We start from the raw sequence: 22,444 nt of genomic DNA, 5'->3' as shown, positions 1-22,444 counted from the left end.
TTTTTTAAAAGCCAAACCAACACCACAAACATTCCCTACACTTAGAAAACTAGGACAAAATGGCCTTCTACTGATTTGCTTATTTTCTACATGCATGGAGCTGCTTTTTTATGTATGTTAAAAAAATTAAAAGTAGTGTAAAAGCTTTTTAAAAAATCGTTGTTGGAAGAAAGAAAGCAGCAGGAAGTACAACCACCAAACAATGCTGGAAGAGAGTTGGATGTTGGAGTTAATTCTCTCTTGTTCTGCCCAGTTTGGCTGCTAGCAGTTGAAGAAACCACAAGCAGCCCCAGCAGCAAATTAACACTCGCAAAATGCTCCCTTTTGGGGTGGGGTGTGTCTGCAAAGTGCAATTAGAGCTGTTTGGTAAAAAATCATTTGTGAACCCCACTTGTAAATAACTCACATCTTTGCAAACTACATGCAATTTGCATATTTTGGCTAATTAATGAGCCTAGATTTACTGCAAGATTTGCCTGAAATAAAGTCAGGGGTTTGGCATAAGAAGTGGGCTCAGGCTTGCTGTGCAAAAGCAACAATTTCTCTTTGCCTTCCAACTATTGTCGCTGAGATGGGAAAGGAATAGGATTGCAAGAAAAGCAAGTTTTCCTGCTGTGAGATGCTTGGTACTCTTGTGTCTCTAGCTGGAGCTGTGTTTCGTGGGCTGCGTGTGTGTGAAATTGTAGCACCCTGCTTGTGGTTAACGCTTAGCTGGAATGAAATATTCAACGCAGCAATAGAGAAATTAAAATAATAATTTATTTGTCAGACAAATAAATATGAGGCACAGTGGTATATGGTTACCAAGCTCTGGCCTGGCCTCCTGCCATTCTGGCCAGCACATATTTCCTTAATCCAGCCCCCTTGCTCCTCCTGTGGCTGCCTCTGTCCAATCAGCCTGGTTGAAATTCCTATTGGCTGTTTGCTAGAACCAATCACAAAAGATACACCCATTTCCTTCTGTCCTTTTATGGGAAACAAAAAGCTATATATTCTTCTATCTATAAATGACAAATAAGTAGTAATATATCTTACATGTGTCTCAACAAGGAACCTTAATTACCAGCTCACCTCTTGCCCTCCTTGCCCTATTGCCCTCCAAAACAAATGGTTTAATCTCAAATTTTTATCTTAAACAGATGTCAAGGATCATCATTGAAAGATCTCCTTCCTTTGGAGGTCTCTAAACAAAAGCTTGACAAATGCTCTAATGATGTTTCCTGCTTGGCAAGGGGGGCTGGTGGCTGATGGCCCCTGTGATCTCTTCCAACTATATGAAATAAGAATCTAGCATAAGGATTTAACATTTCTTAGCTTCTAATTCCTTTGCATAATTACATTTAAGCCAATATATATTTAATACATAACATAGATAACCTTTTAAAAGGAAAAGAAATCTTAAAAGGATCTCAGTTTAAGAAAGAAACAACTTTAGAAAAAGACTTCCCAAAATACTCTCTTCTCCAGCCAAGCCAGTTGCCTTTTTCACTGCTCTTGACCTTTCAACCTTAGGAAAATATGGCTCAAGTTTAATGGGAGGCACATGGTTTTATTTTACTATTTACCCACTCTTAATTATGTTTATCTCTTTTTTTTATCTTCTGTAATATGTAGGGTCAGTGTAACCTTGGCTGTCAGCCTGTAATTCCCTTTTTATGACTTTGAGAATTGTTTTCTGCTATAAATCAGGGGGCCCCCTTGTCTAGGAGTAAAAACATTGCCAAGGTTCTTAGGCAGCTGCTCTTCTGCCTGGCATGAACATTTGAAAATCTTTAAGCTCATTTTAAGATACAGGCCCTGATCAAGCCTTAATAAAAATACAGGCTTATGATTAGATGCCTCAAAATCAGTGTCACCAGTCCTCAGAGGAACATAGCTGTAAGCAGGCAGAGTTGTGATGGGCTTCAAAATGTAGAAACACTCTTGGAGTGAAATGTAAATAAATGTTGCTTAAGGGCAGAGGGAGAAAGCTAAGCTAGGTAAATGGTTTCCCCGCCCAGTGGGAGGTGATGCATTGACTGCTTCTCGCTATGCATTTTGCAGCTGGAAGAGAGCACAGCCAGATGTGGAGAGGCTGAGAAGGCACAAAAGATGCTAGCTCTGGAGCTCGAGAACCTGCACCTTGAGCTGGAGACGTTCAGCAGGAACAAGAACTTGGTAGGAGTCCGCAATGAAAGTTGCTGTGGCCCATGGTTATACATAATCTTTATTGATTTTCAAATATTAAAATCCAATGACAGCCACATTTTATCAATATCAAATTACAATTCCCATCCCAATATAGATCATTTTAGTGACTTCCCGTGTGCTGGATTTCGGAGTGCAAAGATCTTATTTCTTCCTGCTTCCAATATCTTGGTTAATCCAATTGCATTCAGTCCTGATCTTAGTCCCTTATCAACAGCTACTGATTTCTTGAGCTCCATTCGTGTTGAGATATTTAATAACAAAAAATATATCCTTTTTTTAAAAAAAAATATCTTTATTAATTTAAAATAAATATATTTATGAAAAACAGATGTACATACAAGTAAACAAACAAACAAACATACATACAATCAAATAAACAAATAACAGAAAAATCAAACAAACCACCACACTATAAGATATAAGAAGATTAATATAATTATCATCATCTATACTCCTGGTATTGAACACAATTATAAAATTTATAGAAAAGAAATTTAAAACTGACTTCCAATCAATCTCACCGTACTTTGTCTATCCATTACTTTATACCGCACAGTTACATATTTCTTATATCATTTCTTTTTACCTCCCTACAAACTTATATTTATACAATACAGGGATCAGTCTAATTTTGCCAATATGTTTCCTTTTACAAATATTTATAAAGATTCTTTAAAGATTCTCCAATCCTTATAGACTTTTTGTTTCAGTTGGTCGCTTTCACTAGCTGCAGATATTCTACCATTAGGATTTGCCAATCTTCCGTGTTGGGTATTGTTGTGTTTTTCCAATTTCTTGCTACTAAAATTCTGGCCACCGTTATTCTGTACATGAACAATGTTCTTTTCGATTTCCCTATTTCTTTTGGCAAAATGCTTAATAAAAATATTTCTGGCCTCTTTTTGAATGTTAATTTAAATAATTTTTAAAGTTCTACATATATTTTTCCAAATAACACAAATATCTGTACATTTCCACCACATATGCAAATAAGACCTATTTTCTTTATTACATCTCCAACATATAGGTAATCTATTCTTATACATTTTAGCAAGTTTTTCTGGAGTTTGGTGCCATCTATACATCATCTTCATTGTGTTTTCCCTGAGATTGTAGCAGGCCATGAATTCCCGCCATAATTTTACCCATTGTTCCATGTAAATATTATAACCCAAATCTTGCGCTCATCTCACCATTACAGCTTTCACTTATTATTCCTTTACCTCCCATTGCAATAGGAGGTTGTATACCCTTGAGATATATTTTCCTTTACTTTCTATCAATTCTTTTTCAAGTTTTGATGTTTCTTTAGCAAGTCCTGCTTTTATTTTATCAATGGTTAATCTTTGATTAATGCCTTGCCATGGCGAAGGGGCTTGAATAACTCAGAGAAGCTATGAGTTTTCCATGCAGGGCCACCCAAGATGGACAGTTCATAGTGGAGAGTTTTGACCAAACGTGATCTACCTTGAGGAGGAACCGGCAAGCCACTCCAGTATCCCTGCCAAGAAAACTCCATGGACAAAGACAACAGGCACCAAAAAGTTATGACGCTGGAAGATGAGCCCCTCAGGTCGGAAGGCGTCCAACATGCTACTGAGGAAGAGTGGAGGACAAGTACAAGTAGATTCAGAGCTGATGAAGCGGCTGGGCCAAAGCCGAAAGGAAGCTCAGTTGCGGATATGCCTGGAAGCGAAAGGGAAGTCCAATGCTGTAAAGAAAAATATTGCATAGGAACCTGGAATGTAAGAACCATGAACCTTGGTAAGTTGGATGTGGTCAAAAATGTGATGGCAAGAATAAATATTGACATCCTGGGCATCAGTGAACTTAAATGGACAGGAATGGGCGAATTCAGCTCGGATGACTATCATATCTACTACTGTGGGCAAGAATCCTGTAAAAGAAATGGAGTGGCCTTCGTAGTCAACAAAAGAGTGGCGAAAACTGTTCTGGGATGCAATCTCAAAAATGATAGAATGATCTTGATACACATCCAAGGCAGACCTTTTAACATCACAGTAATCCAAGTTTATGCACCAACTACTGGTGCTGAAGAAAGTGAAATCGAGCAATTCTATGAAGACTTACAACACCTTATAGAAATGACATCAAAGAAGGATGTTCTTCTCATTATAGAGGATTGGAATGCTAAAGTAGGGAATCAAGAGATAAAAGGAACAACTGGCAAGTTTGGCCTTGGAGTTCAAAATGAAGCAGGGCAAAGGCTAACAGAGTTCTGCCAAGAGAACAAGCTGGTCATCACAAACACTCTTATCCAACAACACAAGGGACGACTCTACACATGGACATCACCAGATGGGCAGCATCAAAATCAGATTGATTATATTCTCTGCAGCCAAAGATAGAGAAGCTCTATACAGTCAGCAAAAGCAAGACCAGGAGCTGACTGTGGCCCAGATCATCAGCTTCTTATAGCAAAATTCAAGCTTAAACTGAAGAAAGTAGGAAAAACCATTGGGCCGGTAAGATACAATCTAAATCTAATCCCTTATGAATACACAGTGGAAGTGAGGAACAGGTTTAAGTATTTAGATTTGGTGGACAGAATGCCTGAAGAACTATGGATGGAGGCTCGTAACATTATACAGGAAGCAGCAACCAAAACCATCCCAATGAAAAGCAAGAAAGCAAAGTGGCTGTCCAGCGAGGCCTTACAAATAGCGGGGGAGAGAAGGCAAGCAAAATGCGAGGGAGATAGTGAAAGATACAGGAAATTGAATGCAGATTTCCAAAAAAGAGCAAGGAGAGACAAGAAGGCCTTCTTAAACGAGCAATGCAAAGAAATAGAGGAAAACAATAGAATGGGGAAAACCAGAGTTCTGTTCAAGAAAATTGGAGATACGAAAGGAACATTTCGTACAAAGATTACCATAATAAAGGACAAAAGTCGTAAGGACCTAACAGAAGCAGAAGACATCAAGAAGAGGTGGCAAGAATACACAGAGGAATTATACCAGAAAGATATTGATGTCTAGTACACCCCAGGTACTGTGGTTGCTGACCTTGAGCCAGACGTCCTGGAGGGTGAAGTCAAATGGGCCTTAGAAAGCACTGCTAATAACAAGGCTAATAGAAGTGATGATATTCCAGCTGAACTATTAAAAAATTTAAAAGATGAGGCTGTTAAGGTGCTACACTCAATATGGCAGCAATTTTGGAAAACTCAGCAGTGGCCAGAGGATTGGAGAAGATCAGTCCACATCCCAATTCATAGAAGGGCAGTGCCAAAGAAGTGTAGTTGAATGCTCCAGCTACTGCACATTTGCACTCATTTTACATGCTAGCAAGGTTATGCTTAAAATTTTACAAGGAAGGCTTAAGCAGTATGTGGACCGAGAACTCCCAGAAGTGCAAGCTGGATTTCGAAGGGGCCGAGGAACCAGAGACCAAATTGCAAACATGCGCTGGATTATGGAGAAAGCTAGAGAGTTCCAGAAAGACATCTACTTCTGCTTCATTGACTATGCAAAAGCCTTTGACTGTGTCAACCACAGCAAACTATGGCAAGTTCTTAAAGAAATGGGAGTGCCTGATCACAACATCTGTCTCCTGAGAAATCTCTATGTGGGACAAGAAGCTACAGTTAGAACTGGGTATGGAACAACTGATTGGTTCAAAATTGGGAAAGGAGTACGATAAGGCTGTATATTGTCTGCCTGCTTATTTAACTTATATGCAGAATTCATCATGCGAAAGTCTGGGCTGGATGAATCCCTAGCCGGAATTAAGATTGCCGGAAGAAATATCAACAACCTCAGATATGCAGATGACACAACCTTGATGGCAGAAAGTGAGGAGGAATTAAAGGACCTCTTAATGAGGGTGAAGGAGGAGAGCGCAAAGTATGATCTGAAGCTCAACATCAAAAAAACAAAGATCATGGCCACTGGGCCCATCATCTCCTGGCAAATAGAAGGGGAAGAAATGGAGGCAGTGAGAGATTTTACTTTCTTGGGTTCCATGATCACTGCAGATGGTGACAGCAGCCATGAAATTAAAAGACGCCTGCTTCTTTGGAGGAAAGCAATGACAAACCTCGACAACATCTTAAAAAGCAGAGACATCACCTTGCCAACAAAGGTCCATATATTTAAAGCCATGGTTTTCCCAGTAGTGATATATGGAAGTGAGAGCTGGACCATAAAGAAGGCTGATCGCCGAAGAATTGATGCTTTTGAAATATGGTGCTGGAGGAGACTCTTGAGAGTCCCATGGACTGCAAGAAGATCAAACCTCTGCATTCTGAAGGAAATCAGCCCTGAGTGCTCCCTGGAAGGACAGATTGTGAAGCTGAGGCTCCAATACTTTGGCCACCTCATGAGATGAGAAGACTCCCTGGAAAAAACCCTGATGTTGGGGAAAGATAGAGGGCACAAGGAGAAGGGGACGACAGAGGACGAGATGGCTGGACAGTGTTCTCGAAGCTACCAGCATGAGTTTGACCAAACTGCGGGAAGACAGGAGTGCCTGGCGTGCTCTGGTCCATGGGGTCACGAAGGGTCGGACACGACTAAACAACTAAACAACAACAACAACAATCTTTGATGTATTTGAAAATATTGCAGCCAGTCTGTTAGGTGCCCTTTAGTTTCTTCATATTTTTTTCAGTATTACCGATTATTATTAGGACAACTGGATGAACCTATACTGAAAAATTTCCACAAAAAAGTTCTGTTCCTGTAAATTCCCTTTGTGATAGGTTTTCCCCCTCATTTGTTTCTTCATTGTTCTACTCCTGTCTTACATGGCATCTCTGCTCCCACTTTTCCAATCTTTCTTTCTACTGTTGAAATTCAAGCTACGTCATTACGCCATCTTTGTTGTTTATGTAAGGGAGTAATCTGGCGTCCCGCCATAGCTCCAGGCAATTTTCCAGTTCTCCCTCTCCTCTAATTCTTATCTCTAATGATCTGGCATCCCGCCCAGAGATGGAGCAAGGTTGGTGTGGTTCGCCCCGGGTGTCATCCTGGGTGTGTGACAAAATCCTGGCCATGCCAGATCTCAACCCCCCCCCCCGGCCGCGCCAGAGCGCAACCCCCCAGCCTGGCTGCTGAGCTGGATCACACACCCTGGCTGGGCCGCTGTGGTGAATTGCACCCCCCTGGCTGGGCGTGATTGTCCCACCCCCTGGGTCGGGAGTTGTGCGGGGTGGCACACCTTTACCCTGCACTCCTGGCTGGAGGAGGCAGGCAGGCAGGGGAGAGGATAGGAAGGAGGCAGGCGAGCAAACAACGGAGGGGGGCAGGAATGGGTGCCGCGCTCCCCATCCTGTCTCTCCCTATGGGTGGCTTGCACCATCCCAGGTGCCGGGGAGACTTCCTCCGCCACTGGTCCCACCAGAGCTACTGCACATCAAAGACCATAGTCCAAATTAACGTCCAATGGAAATTAGATGCTTTATATCATTTCAGTGTTGTCACATAGTTCTATTTTCATGTTTATCCATAGATATAATTCTGTTCTCTATTTCTCTTTTTGCTTTTTTAAAATTTATTATAAATTATTTTTTATTCATTTTGCAATACAAAATATAAAAACACATAACACAATTTTTCTCAAATACATTTTTTGGAGTTCTTGCCGCTCTTCTGCAAATCCTCCGTTTTAGTCCTTCTTCCACATTTCTTAATCTAATATTGCCTTTTATTAAAAACCTCCTCCCTCTGATTCCCTTTTTTACAATATTTTCCCTTTTTTACAATATTTTACAATATTATTTTCACAGAGCCTCTTGCAAACGTTAATTGTTCATCGCAAATACTTTTCAAATAGTCTACAAATTTACTCCAGTCTTCAGTGAATCTGTGGTCTCGTAGGTCTCGGATCCTTCCTGTTAATTTATCAAGTTCTGCGTATTCCATTAACTTCATTCTCCATTCTTCCATCAACGGTAATTCTTCTTGTTTCCATTTCTGGGCTAGCAGTATTCTTGCCGCTGTTACTGCGTATAAAAAAAGCTTATGATCTTTCCTGTTTATTTCATTTCCTACCATTCCTAACAAAAATGCCTCTGGTTTCTTAACAAATGTATATTTCAACATTTTTTTTCAATTCATTATATATCATTTCCCAGAAGCCTTTCACCTTCTTACATTCCCACCACATATGGTAAAAAGTCCCTTCCTTTTCTTTACATTTCCAACATTTATTTTCTCTTTTTGCTTTTTATCAGTTGTTATCGTTTAGAAGGAGGTTTGCCAAGTCATTTATATAGCAAATATAGTATTAATTTAAAAAAAGGGTAAAGGCTCCCCTCCCCCCTGACATACCATATTCTTCAACGAAGGAAATTTTTCCGGTTTGAAATGTTGCAACCCAGTAGCTGATTCTCTTGGCAGTTTGTAATCTTGTCCCCTTCATCCTGTACACATCTGTAAATTAAAGCTAATTTCATCCTAATATACAGAAGAACCTCTGCTCTTAATGGCTGTGCCTGGGGGTTACCGATACGCGAAGCGCTTTTCCACTCAGCATCTCCTGCCTCTCGAGTTCCATACCAGAGTGAGAGTCAGTTATCAAGATGATCTGTGAGTGAAGCTCACTCCTCACGGGCCCTGGGGGGAGCTTGTAAGAACAATTACTCCCAAATCATCCTTGTTTTCCTCCACAAATGGTCTCCACTAGCGTGGGAGCTGCATCCATTTAAGGCAGGAAGTACCGGAAGTTGTTGCTGCGGCCCAAGGATTCAGTTATAAGCTCTTCAGGGGCAGACCCAAACAAAACAAGCATGGCACCCTCATGCACCAGCATGGGGCAAAGGCCACTTGGAATTACTCTTGTGTGGACCGAGTTGAAATGAATGAGAGTTGTGCAATGGCATGATAGTCATCAATCGGAGAGTGTCTTTGAACATGTGCAGAGTCCCCTCACCTCTGGATAAGCAACCATTCCTCTGTATCTAGGGTTGCAGGGCATAGGCCAGGCCCTGAGAGAAAGGACACGGTGGTACCCTTCCCATTTCAACGCCTGAATCCAATTAGATTGGCAGCTAAGTCTTACTTCAAGAGTAAGTAACCATACCTCAAATGTTGAAGGAAAACACACCACCTTCTGAGGAAGTCCGATCTACTGTTGAACAGCTCTTACTATCAGAAAGTTCTGCCTAATTTTTGGTCAAAATATCCATTCTTGTCATTTGAATCCATTGGTTTGGGTCCTCTTCTCTGGAGCAGCAGAAAACCTTAGAATCTTAGAATTATAGAGTTGGAACAGACCCTGTGGCTTATCCCCCTGCAATGCATGACAGACAACCATCCAACCACTGCTTAAAAACCTCCAATGAAGGAATGGGAGGCCATTCCACTGTTGAACAGCTCTTGCCATCAGAATGTTCTTCTGTCACAATCTTCTTGGTTGTAACTTGATGTCATTGGTTTGGGTTCTGCCCTCCAATGCAAGAGAAAACAAGCTTGTTACCTCTTCCATCCCTTTTGATACCAGAACACAGCTATCATATCTCCTCTCAGTCTTCTCTTTACCAGGCTAGACATACCCAGCGCCTTCAAGCATTCCTCATAAGGCTTGGTTTCCAGACCCTTGATCATCTTGGTTGGCACATGTTCCAGTTTGTCAATGTCCTTCTTAAATTGTGGTGCCCAGAATTGGGCAGTCTTCCAGGTGTGATCTGGCCAAGGCAGAATACAGCAGTACTATTACTTCCCTTCATCTTTGCTTTATACTTCTGTTGATGCAGCATAGAACCACATTGGCTTTTTTTTTTTTTTTTGCTGCTGCCTCTGTTCTGCTGCAGGTTGATGAGCAGTTATACCAGCTCCAGCATGAGAAAGCTGATCTCCTCAAGCGCATTGATGAAGACCAGGAGGATCTGAATGAACTGATGGCCAAGCACAAGGCCTTAATTGCTCAGGTAAAGTGGGGGGGGTGGAGAGGGAGGCCCACCCTTTAGAGTGGCCTTGCCTTATTTGGGGTGCTTGGACCAGGAGCCCTGGTTGAGCCCTGGTGGTACAATTTAGCTTTCCAGTTTTGTAAAGCTTGGAGCCCTGACTGGCTTCATTCCCTCCACCTTCTTTTGCTAGTCAGCACCCACATAATCATAAAACTGTAGAGTTGGGTGGGACCCTGAGGGTCATCTAGTTCAACCCTCAGCAATGCAGGAATCTGAAGTAAAGCATCTGTGGCAGATGACCATCCAACTTCTGATTAAACATCTCCAAGGAAGGAGAATCCACCACCTCCTGAGGGAGTCCGTTCCACTGTTGAACAGCTCTTACTGTCACTCTGTTAGCTGTTATTCCATTTCTATCCCATCAGTTTCTCCAAAGTGCTCAAGGTGGCACACAGTTTTCCTCTTTCCTAACTGTGAGGTAGGTTAGGCTGAGAAGCAAGGCCCAAGGCCACCCAGTGAGCTTCATGGCTAAGTGAGGATTTGAATCTCAGCCTCCCAGGTCCTGGCTACTGTGCCACTAATTCAACAGCCAGCTGATTCAACCAAAATGGTTCCAGTAGCCTCTTTTCCCTTAGGGAGCTCCTCCCTTTCCAGTGATACCATCTCAGCACCTCCTGTAAAGGTTTGCAAGGTTTGCGGGATCCAGAAGGCAATTCCCAGCATGCACACACCTATATGACTTAGGTCTTCAAAGGAGCCCCTGCCTTGTCTGACTCTCTTATGAGGCTCTTCCTTTTTGCAGTCTGCAACAGATATCACCCAGATCCGAGAGCTGCAGACCCAGTTGGAGGAGATGAAGAAGGAAAAGCATGGCCTGCAAGAAAAAGTGAGTCCTCCCCCCCTTTCCAGTACAAATGCAGAACTTAACTCTTCTAATGCTGAAGAATCTCAGAGTGAGGACATTCTGTTTTTTTTTTTTTTTAATAATATTTATTAAAAATTTTCAAATATAACAAAAAAAGAAAAGCATCCAAATTTAAGGCCTTATTTTCAATATCATCTTTCCAGGACTTCCCCCTCCCCACCCCCTCTTGTATTCCAATTCTTTCAAATAGATTCCGCAAATTCTTACCCCAAATTTTAAAATTATTATCATTAACCCAATTTTAAAAAATATTTTCCCATCCCCTAAAATCGACCTGTTCCCTTCCACGAGTTCCCCTCTTTAATATAAAATACAGATTAAGATAAAAAAATTAAAAAAAGAATAAAATATAATTTAACACCCTTTGGATTCCAAATTTCCCTCCCCCCTTTCCCGGTTGCGTTCCCAATGTCCATCAATATCTACTGTCTCCTGGAGCTCCCACATCTAAGCCATAATCCTTCACCAGTCCGCTTTGCCGTCTTTTTAATAGTCTTTACCGTCTTTTAATCATCTTTAATTTCAAATGTCCAATCTTGGAAGGGGTCTATCTTCCAACTTTGTCCAGTTCTTATTATTCTTGTTGTTCTTGTTGTTCTCTTTTCTCCTCTTTTTTTTTCCCCCCCTGCTCTCCTGCACAAATGTTCTAATTCCAAAAAGCTTGTAATTCCTCTACAGAGGCTTTGTTATTCAGGAACAAAACATTACGTCAAGTCCCTTCCATTCTTGAGTAGATAAATCTATTGTCTCCTTTAGTGTGTAGACCTCTGTAGACAAAATAGTGTTCCATTTCTGCAGTTTCCCAGGAGATAAAAAGTCCGATTCAAATTGTATGCCAGCAATACTTGTAATAACCCACAGCTCCTCTAGAGGGATTATAGTAACTCAGTTTCATTCCCGATCTCACCCACCAGTCAAAGTAACTTATTATTCCTTGTTTTAAACAGTTTATATCCAATTTATAACAAATGTAACCAGCAAAGTCCTCGTAACAAAGTTCTCTTTTTGTTCTTCAGTTTTGGCAGCTCCTTTGACAGCTGTCAAAACCTCTATTTCTCCTCTCCAGGCGCTCTCACGGATCGCTCCCGGGGTTTCCGGGGGGGGGGGTTGTATTTTAATTCACATTCCACTCTTCTCCTCCAGCCCAGCTTATAGTTTTCCATCGCGAAATTAATATCTTTATCGAAAAAAAAAGGTTGCACTCGATCTTAGTTGTCAGGTCCTTTGCTTTAGCTCCTCTACAACAGGGGGGAGGTTGACTTCCTTTTTATACCTCCCCCGCTCGCTCCAAATTTAAGAAAAAAATTATTCCCCTTTTTAATCCAAGTTCCAATTACTCACGGGTTATTCTTTTAAGTCCAGATTTTCAATGGAAGAAGTCAGCGCTCTCCGCCAAATGGCATGCGGCTTCGCTCGGCAGGGGAAGCGGAGGACTCACAGCACCACCACCCCCCTGTCACCCGCTCCGCAGCCTTTAAAAAGGCTCCTTCGCGTGGTCGGGGGGGCGCAAACGGTGCCCGCCAAGTCACCATGCCCATGGGTTTCAGCGCCCATGGTTTTTGAGGGTCCCCGCGTCGCCAGCGCGGTAGAACCCAGCCCCTGCCGGGCAGACTCCCTCCGGAGCTCGGAGGGTGTCTGCCATTCGGCGATGGCGCCAACCCGGAAGTCAGAGTGAGGACATTCTGAGAGCCCTGATGCTGGATCAGAGGAATGCCCTTCCTGACCCAGCATCTGGAAGCAGCAATTCTCTCCTGTTGTTTATGCTGAGTGACTGGTCTTCTGAGGCATGTGTTTACCACTGCATGTCGACACTCTAGATAGCTCTGGTGGCTAATATCCACTGATAGACTTCTCCTGAGTACATTTGTCTAATTTTCCTGTTCTGCTGAGGAAGTTGTAGCCACAGCCAACACTTGATCTGGAAGGACATCCAATGAAGCTGAATGTTGAAAGATTCAGAACAGATAAAACAAGAAATTACTTCTTCATGCAGCACATGAGAGCCAGTGTGGTGTAGTGGTTAAGAGCGGCAGTCTTGTAATCTGGGGAACCGGGTTCGCGTCTCCGCTCCTCCACATGCAGCTGCTGGGTGACCTTGGGCCAGTCACACTTCTTTGAAGTCTCTCAGCCCCACTTAAGTCAGAGGCAGCAGGAGGGGAGAGGGCTCTTGTGCTCAGGTCCTGTTTTAGGGTTTCCCACTGAGGCATCTGACTGTGAGAACAGGAGGCTGGATGGGCCATTGCCCTGATCCAGCAGGCTCTTCTTGTGTTCATTCCCAAAGCCTCTTTGAGGAAGGTGTGGCAAATCAGGACCCTGGACAGCATCAGGTGGGCTCAGTTCATGGAAGGGCAAGCCATCATTTGAGCTCAGAACCAGAGTTATGGAGGTGCCTGGCAGGGCCTTCCCTTCTAGTGACTCAGCCCCTGCCCCACGCGAGCTGTCTGCAGTTTTTTAAGGGTCCTTAGTCAGTTCTGCAGGAGCACAAAGCTGCATGGCTGTGGAGCAGCAGAAGCTCCCAGGGAGTCTTCTTCCATCTCCAAGGCTGGTGGGAGAGCCACATGCTCAGGCCAGAGCCCTGTGGAATGGGGTGCTGAGGGATCTACCCCAAGTGGGTGACTTGCGAGCCATCTGGATCAGAGTCTGCCTTGTGGCAATGCTAGAGACATGGCTCTGATTATCTTTTCTGTAAGAACTTAAGGAGAACCCCACTAGATCAGTGATCAATGGCCCCTCTATCTCAGCCTCCAGCTTCTCACAGAGGCGAAACAGGGACTTCTGGGAGTCCCAACAGCAGAAAGTGAAGGTGACAGTCCCCTGTTGGCTGGCCCTCAGCATCACATGCCTTTTTTGTCTGTGCCCCCCGCAAGAAGTCTGAGGGCAGCAACCCGAGAACTGGCCTTTTTGTGGTGGCTCCCTGCTTGTGGAATGCTCTCCCCAGGGAAGCTCGCTTGGCACCTTCATTATACATCTTTAGGCACCAGGAGAAAACATTCCTCTTCAACCAGGCCTTTGGCTAACTGAACAATCTATGGCCTTTTGAACTGTGTGTGTGTGTGGGGGGGTTATTGTTCATGTTTGTTACTATGCTTTGTATTTTTGTGTTTTCATATTGTAAACTGCCCTGTGATCCTTGGGTGAAGGGCAGTACAGAATTTTAATACATCACCATCATCATTTAATACTAAGAGGTACAGTGCCTCTGTAGGTGGAGGTTCTACTTTAGCTGTTGCAGACAATATGTCTAATCCCATTGTGAAATATTCTACCCAAAAAGCCATCCCCATTGTGGCAGAGTTGCTGGTGATCCACGAAGTATTTATTTTTGTCAGTGCTGACTCCTATGGTCAGTGAGTCATACTCCATTGACTTTTGGGTGCTTGAGGGAAGTTGTGTTAATTGGATTGCAAGGTGCCAGGACTTGTGGAAAGAAATGGGCAAAGCGTGAGGGTTAGCATCAAACCTGGCTGAATTCTTCTTCAAATGTGTAAGTTGAGCAATTCCACCTGCGCCCAATGGGTTGCTGTTGATTACGGCCTTGCTGTGCTTTATCACCTTAGAGGTGGATTTGTATTCTTCCTATTGATTTCACTGTTGTAGCTTTTAACTGTGCACTGCTTGTGAGAGGCCCCTGGCCTGAATATAAACAGGATATAAATTGTGGAAATTAAATAAAATGGCAGGAATTGAGTTAAATGATCTCTTGTCTGGAAACAGCTGCAGGTGTCCCAGGCCCGGGTTGTCTATTTAGAGCAATCAATGGTGGAGAGGTCCATCGTCAGCCGCCAGGAGGCCCTGATTTGTGACCTGGAGAACAAGATGGAGTTCCAGAGTGTGCAGATCAAGCGCTTTGAGGTTTGGATGGCCTTGCCCTTGGCAGACTGGGGAGGATGTTGATCAAGACCCCCAGAGAACAAACCACAGGGCCATAGCCCAGGGGCAGAGCCACTGCCTTGCATGCCAGCTCGGTCCCAGGCTCAGTCCCCAAGGGAGGGCTCAGAAAGACCCCTGCCTGAAACCCGGGCGAGCCATTGTTGCCAGTCAGTGCAAACAACACTGAGCTAGATGCACCATTGGTTCATTGGCAACTCCTCATTTGCACAGGGGTTACGTTCTGAAAATGCATGCATGTCAGGGAAATTGCATAAAATGAGGAGTCGTCTGTCTGTTCCATAAAAGCCCCACTGATGGGTGAGGAAGAAGCTTCCCCATTAATCAGCTGAACCTGTCAACAAGACCCGCTGCCCCTCTGGCTCACATGAGGCACAGGGGGCTTTCTGGCTAACAGCTGGCATGCAGGAAAGTGCAGCTTTTCTGTGTGTCAGCTGCTGTTAGCTGGGAGTCTCAGCAGAGCCCCGCTGCACCTCCAGCTCACGAGGAGACCCACCCCGGAGCCCAAAGAAAACGTCCCTTTTGGGCTCTGGGGAGGGTCTCCTCACCAGCTGGAGGCAAAGCAGAGCTTTGCTGAGGCTCATCAGGTCTCCCCACACACTTCCAAGTTTCTGGAGCCTCACATCCATGTGGTCACGCATAAATTGAACACAGGTACATTGGGGGGGGGATGCCTGTCAGGCAGCTTTGCGTGTTCCTAAACACTATGCTATGGGACGTGGGTGGCGTGGTGGTCTAAACCACTGAGCCTCTTGGGCTTGCCAATCAGAAAGTCGGCGGTTTGAATCCCCGTGACAGGGTGAGCTCCCGTTTCTTGGTCCCTGCTACTGCCAACGTTGCAGTTGGAAAGCACACAAGTGCAAGTAGATAAATAGGTATCACTCTGGCAGGAAGGTAAACACCGTTTCTGTGCACTGCTCTGGTTTTGCCAGAAGTGGCTTAGTCATGCTGGCCACATGACCCAGAAAAACTGTCTGCGGACAAACACCGGCTACCTCGGCCCAGAGTCGTCTGCGACTGGACTTAACTTTCAGGGGTCCTTTTACCCTTTTTTAAACACTATGCTACAGACTTTAACTTATTTAATTTTCATTCCAACCACCCAGAGAACCCTGGGAACTATTTTCTATAAGAAGAGCAATTGTGGCATTAATGGTTTTAGCGTCTGAATAAGAATGGGAGACATGGGTTCAAATTCCTCTTGGACCATGAAGCTCATAAGGTGACCTTGGGCCAGTCACTGACTCTCAGCCTAACTGCCCCCCCCCCGGCATATTGAGACGCTAAAAGGAAGAAGGCTCTCCCGTCAGATGTCAAGGAAATAAAAAAAAAAAATCTGACTTTTAGAAGACATCTGAAGGGAAGTTTTTAATGTTTGATGTTTTACTGTGGCTTTATTGGAAGCCACCCAGAGTGGCTGGGGCAACCCAGTCAGATGGGCAGCATCTATGTACCTATCTATCCATCCATCCATCCATCCATCCATCCATCCATCCATCCATCCATACTATGTGTGATTGCAAGCAACAAAGTCTGCTGTCTAACCAAATAAACAAGCCATACTTGGTAAACTCTCTGCCTAACAATAGATGCCCTGTACTTACAGGCATATCTCTGCATCCATGAGGAATGAAACCTCCCTTTTAAGGTTCTTGGGGCGTGCAAGTCCATGGCACAATTTTCACTTGTGCATCGCATCCTGCTGGTGTTGTATCTGTCATTGTAGAAGGCAGAAAAGAAAAGAAAGAAGGGTGGTTGGACTAGATGACTGTTGGGGTCACTTTCTACTCTCCAGTTCTGTGATTCTGTGACAGGTTTCTGTTCGACTCCCCCCCCCCCCACTGCCCCCTAACTCTTCTCTCTCCCCAGATGCTGGTTCTCCGTCTTCGGGACAGTGTGATCAAGATGGGAGAGGAGCTGGAGAAGGCGAAGGAAGGGGAGTTGCGGGAAAGAGAGAAGACCTGCTACTACCAGATGAGGATGGAAGAGATGAAAGCAGACCTCAGTGAGCTGGCCCAGAGGGAGCTGGAGGCCAATTGCAGGCGGGTGGAACTGGTAAGAGGGCCAGCAATGGGGGTGGCGGGAGGGAGAATGGATTTATTTATTTTCAGTTGGCTCTTCATTGAATGTTTCCAATCCCAGAGCAGGGAACAAAGCAGTAAAAAAGAGGGGGGAAATATGCCAAAATTACTTATACAAACTCGCAAGATATGAATGCATATAAAAGCAGACTTGCCACGGCCAAATTCAATGATATTTGGAATGCATTTTTAGAAATACTGTAATAGCTTAAGATCTGGTGAAGTACAATAACAACCTTGTAAAGCATACAGTTTTGGGTTCCCCCCCTCCCCCCTTTATTTTCCCTTCTACATGGGTTCTCTTTCTCTTTCTCTTTTTCTCTCTTTTGTTTACGTCTCACAATGTTTATTGCACATATATTTATGTACTTTTTGAACTTTCAATAAAGATGTTAAAAACAAAAGAAAAATAATATGCCAAAATTACGGAATCTTATAAACAGGACCAATAAACAGCTAAACAAATGCATCATCCGGTAAACAAGAGAAATTAAAGCAGGATGTGTAGGATGTGTATAGAGTCTACGAGACAAACGTGAAATCACACACACACACACACACTGCATTGGGAAGGATAGAAAAGAACTGGGAGAAAATAAACAAGTGGAAAGCCTGGATTAAGGATAAACAAGAGATAAACTGAATCAAAATGCCACCAAAATACTCTTTGTAAAACTTTCAGAGAGCTAGCAAGGAGTGACAAAGAAGACACTGGGAGAAAGGTTTTAAAGAATTAGCTTCCCTCCGTGATTGGACGTGAAAACTGCCAGCATACTTCAGCACCTCCCCTTCCATTTCCCATTATGGTGCCAATTACATTATTTCTGTAATTTTTGAGATGGGCTACTTGGCTTAGATTAGATTCCCAAGAGCTTCTGCTTGGATCGCTTCAGAGAGGCCCCCACTGAGACACACTTGGGTTTAGCATGTTATCTGCATCCAACCTCATGCCTAGAGACCCTGCTTTTCTGTGTACCCTGTGTACGCTAGTGGTGGTGATAAGACTATGGAGTCACCTCGAAGGTCATGCTAGGATACAGGGATCAGTCGTGGCCAACAGGACTGGTGGGACAGAAAGCCAGGCTACTAATGGTAGGCAGAGCCAAGAGGAGGGTGCTGGCCTGTGCACACGGCGAAACTTAGGCTTAGGTCAAAGGAGGTCTCTAAGCCTGTAGAGAAGATCCAGGACACACAAAAGAAAGTTCTTCTTCATGCAGCACATTGTTAAAATGTGAAACTCCCTCCCAGAGGAGGCAGCAATGGCCAGCTGTAAAAGAGGACTGGACACTTTCCTGGAGGAGTAGAAGGCTACAATGGCTTTCAGCCACTATGGCTGCTCTGCCTCCATGGACAGTGCTGCGATGCTTCTAAAGAGCGGTTCCTGGAAAGCGCAGGAGAGGGAAATCCACAGCTGACAGATGCTTGGCCACTGTGAGAACTGGATGCTGGACTGGGTGGGCCATTAGTCAGCAGGCTCTTCTTACGCTATTAGAGAAGGCATTAAAACAAAAAATTAACTGGAGAGCAAATGAAAGCTGGATTTATTTATTTTTTTAAAAAAATTGAAATGCAAAATGCCCTCCTATCCCTTGTGTAATTTATTTTAGGCCTTTTAGTTCTGCGGCTCTGAATGCTGGTGCCACAGAGTCCTTTCTGACAGCAGACATCCTTCCTAATTGCAGAAGTTGTTATCACAAAGCCTTCCCCAGGCAGTCTTGCACTTCTCTGCCTTGGCGCTTGCAAAACTGTTCACGCTTTGCACGCCTTAATAGTTTCCCAGCTTTGGTTGTGAGTTTGATGGAAGAAGGAGCTTAGTAATAATTTCATGACTCCCGAAAAGGTCTGATCCCCTCTGACTACAAGCTGTGACAGCAAGGTGGAAATTGAGAGATTTGGGCATTCTTTTCCTGCAAAAAAGGTGGGAGGAAACCACCCCACAAGATTCAGCTGGGAAATTTTCACTGAGGATACCTTGATAAAACTCTGTGGTTCTTTGTGGGGAAAAGTTATCTTACCCTACTTAGTAAATTCTGAGTTTTGTGGGAAATAAAAAGTATGGCGGCTTTCTATCAGCCCAACAGCAGTTTATCAGCACTTAAGATCAGCTAATACCAATTACAGCCATTGCCTTTGCTTGATGGATTTGCAAGAGACTTCACCTGAGAGGTTTTGTGGAGGTTTTGTCACTTCAAAACTGGCAAGCAGCCCTGATGAATATTACTTAATATATTAACAGAGGGGTGCTAGTGTACAGTAAATTGCAGAAATAGAATTCACACTAATCTCAAACAACTTTAATTAGTTTATAGCAGGCATGTCCAAAGTCTGTTTCGGGGGCCTAATCTAGCCTTCGGGTCGATTTAAGACGGTCTCTGGGGTAAAATCCTAAAAAAAGCTCAGCAACTTAAATCCAAAAAAAAGCTCAAGAAGTTGTAAATCCCCCAAAAAAGCTCAAGAACTTTGGTCGGCCCTCACTCGTGTTCACTTCCTCAAATCTGACCCTCTTTGAAAAAAGTTTGGGCACCCTTGGTTTATAGTGTAGTAAAGGGGGCAGGTGGGGAAGCTTGACAGTGCAGATGGGAATGATAAATAAGCAAGCCATGAAAGAAGCCATTTTGACTAGCTGCTCATGCGAATATTTTATTATTGAGCCAGCCTCAATTGAGGCAGGAGCTCACTTGGTTTGGACTTCTCTGCCTTCTGCCTGGCCCTTGTGGTCTCTGCCTTCCCCTAGAGCTCCGTCTGGGACACAGCTCCTCAGAAGGACATGGGCTCATGGGACAGAATTGCTTTGGGAATCTATGCACAGATCAGAGAAGTAAATAGGGATGCAAAATCACAGTGAGAAATTGACTGGTTGTGTCAAAGCTCCTCAGGTCAAGGGCTGCTGGGATAGAAGCAGTTCAGGTCACTTGATGCGATGCCTGCGTATGCAAGGGGATGGCTGGGGAGAGGCCAAGGCGGCTGGTCTCTTGGCAGAGCCTGATGGAATAGCCCTACTCTCTGCAGCTTAATGGAATAGCCACAGACATTTCCTACTGAGCATTTGGGAAGTAGGAGGAAGAGAAACCCCCAGGACTGGTTGGATGCACTTCCCAGAAAGGTGCCACTTCCCACACAGAAGGGTCCTTGCCTCCTCTCTCAGCTCCTCTCCCCCAGGACAGTGGAGGGGCCCCTGACTGGGCCAGCTGTATTCTCACCCCCACATTTAAATGAAAGGCTGGCATTTATGAGGTGTGGAGCCCTTGATGGAGCTTGGACTGCATTTGTCAAAGCTGAGCCAATTAATCCAGTTCTTCTTTATTTCCTTCCTTGGGTGAAAAAATCACCAGCAAAGCCTCTTTGTTAATCAGAACTCTTTGTTAATCCTTTTCAGGTAATAATTGCTGGGTGCTTTGGGTTTCTGTTCCCTGATTTTGGTTAGTATTTAACTTTGCTGACTGATGGGATTGCAGAAATGCCTGAACGCCTTTTGATTTTAGGGTATTTTGCCAATAGACATCTGGGCTGGAGGAAACTATTGCAAGATACATATTTACTAAAAGTGATCTTGGAGATATTTATTTTGAAAAATGTGCCACCAGCATTAAGGGGGGATGGACCAATCCTGGTGGTGAACAGCATAAAATCTACAGTAAAACCACATTCATAAAACAAAGGGTGGATTCCAACATTGCACTATTGTAAATGTTCTGCCTGTTCAAGAGTATCAGCTTGTCAGATGGAACAGCCTCCCCTCGACACACATGCTCTTCTGGGGTTCAAACTCAGAGAGTGGAGGGAGGAGAGGAGGGAAAGCCCCATTGCATAAGGCCCTGAATCCCACCCAAAATACCCTCAGGGTCACTGAACCCATCTGCAGAGGTGAAGGGAGACCCAGAGGATTGAACTCAGGGAGGCACCATCACCTGCACTGGCATGAACAGACTCAGCAAAGCCCCCCCATAGAAGCACTTCCTTGCGAGCTCTTTCTCCTTGCTCACACAGAATCATAACACTGGAAGGGATGCCAAGGGTCATCTAGGGCAACCCCCTGCAATGCAGGAATCTCAGCTAATGCATCCACGACAGATGAGCATCTAATCTCTGCTTAAAAACCTCCAAGAAAGAGAGTCCAGAACCACCCAAGAGAGTCCGTTCCACAGCCAAACAGCTCTTACTGTCAGAAAGTTCTCCCTGATGCTTAGTTGGAATCTCCTTTCCTGTAACTTGAAGCCATTGCTCGAGTCATGCCCTCCAGAGCAGGAGAAAACAAGCTTGTGATAGCCCTTGATATATTTGAAGATGGCGATCATATCTCCTCTCGGTACCATTTTTTCCAGGCTAAACATACCCAGCTTCTTCAACCATTTCTCATAAGGCTTGGTTTCCAGACTCTTGACCATCTTGGTTGCCCTCCTCTGCAAACATCTCAGCTTGTCAACATCCTTCCTAAATTGTGGTGCCCAGAATTGGATACAATATTGCAGGTGTGGTCTGATCAAGGCAGAATACAGTGGTACTATTACTTCCTTTGATCTGGACACTATACTTCTCTGGTGCAGCCTAGAATAGTATTAGTGTTGTTGTTTTTTCTGCAGCAGCACACTTTCGACAAATTAGCTTATGGTTCACCAAGATCCCTAGATCCTTTTCACATGTACTGCCAGTAAGCCATGTGTCCCCCATCATATTTGTGCATCAGGCTCTTCCTGCCTCAGTGCAAAACCTTACATTTGTCCCTGCTGAAATTGATTTTGTTCATTTGGGCCCATGTCTCCAATTTGTTAAGGTCATTTTGAATCCCGATTCTATTTTCTACATCATTGGGTCTTTAAAAGTGGAGCTCGGGTGTGTGTCAGGTGTTTGGACAACATATTTGCTTAGATCTAGCCCAGAGAATGCTCCAACTACCTCACAATTGCACTCATTTCACACACTAGCAAAGTGATGCTCAAAATTCTACAAGGCAGGCTTAAGCAGATCATGGCCACTGGTCCCATCACCTCCTGGCAAATAGAAGGGGAAAAAATGGTGGCAGTGACAGATTTTACCTTCTTGGGATCCATTATCACTGCATATGGTGACAGCAGTCACGAAATTAAAAGACCAGAGGCGTAGGAAGGTCAGGTGGTACCCAGTGTGGAAAATTTCTTGTCACCCCCCATTGATTTTTTTTATTGATTTTTTTTGCCTGCAAAAATGGTTTTACGTTATTTCATAATTTCTTACAAAGGAATGTGGATTCGGAGCCTCTGATAACAAGTAGGTGACAGATACCTAAATCTACAGGATAAATTGTGTTTTGGCTTGTGTTATTTTATTTATATTTATTGTTTATTTATTTAATAAAACTTATTTTAAAAAACCTGCAAAGTGGTTTACCAAAACAAAAGAAAAAAACACACCACAGCAGTAAAATCAAGAAAAATTAACAATCCTACTTTAAAACATACAAAAGCTAAAATATTAAGATTAAAATTACTTCAACTTCCTAAGCATCTAGGTATG

At 43.8% G+C, this 22,444-nt stretch overlaps 1 protein-coding gene across 1 annotated transcript in view; it reads left to right on the top strand.

The window, feature by feature from the left end:
- The window catches only part of MYO18B (myosin XVIIIB), a 303,099-nt gene that overhangs the window by 217,120 nt on the left and 63,535 nt on the right, over positions 1-22,444 (top strand). The window contains exons 36-40 of the mRNA XM_079957728.1: positions 2,044-2,157; positions 9,965-10,081; positions 10,863-10,946; positions 14,700-14,837; positions 16,743-16,928. Of these exons, the coding sequence (XP_079813854.1) occupies positions 2,044-2,157; positions 9,965-10,081; positions 10,863-10,946; positions 14,700-14,837; positions 16,743-16,928 (639 nt within the window). The remainder of the gene's footprint in view (positions 1-2,043; positions 2,158-9,964; positions 10,082-10,862; positions 10,947-14,699; positions 14,838-16,742; positions 16,929-22,444) is intronic.

The sequence above is a fragment of the Podarcis cretensis genome (assembly GCF_951804945.1).
Source record: "Podarcis cretensis genome assembly, chromosome: 16".
In the NCBI taxonomy this organism is placed as follows: domain Eukaryota; kingdom Metazoa; phylum Chordata; class Lepidosauria; order Squamata; family Lacertidae; genus Podarcis; species Podarcis cretensis.
This window is presented reverse-complemented; position numbering and strand designations above follow the sequence as displayed.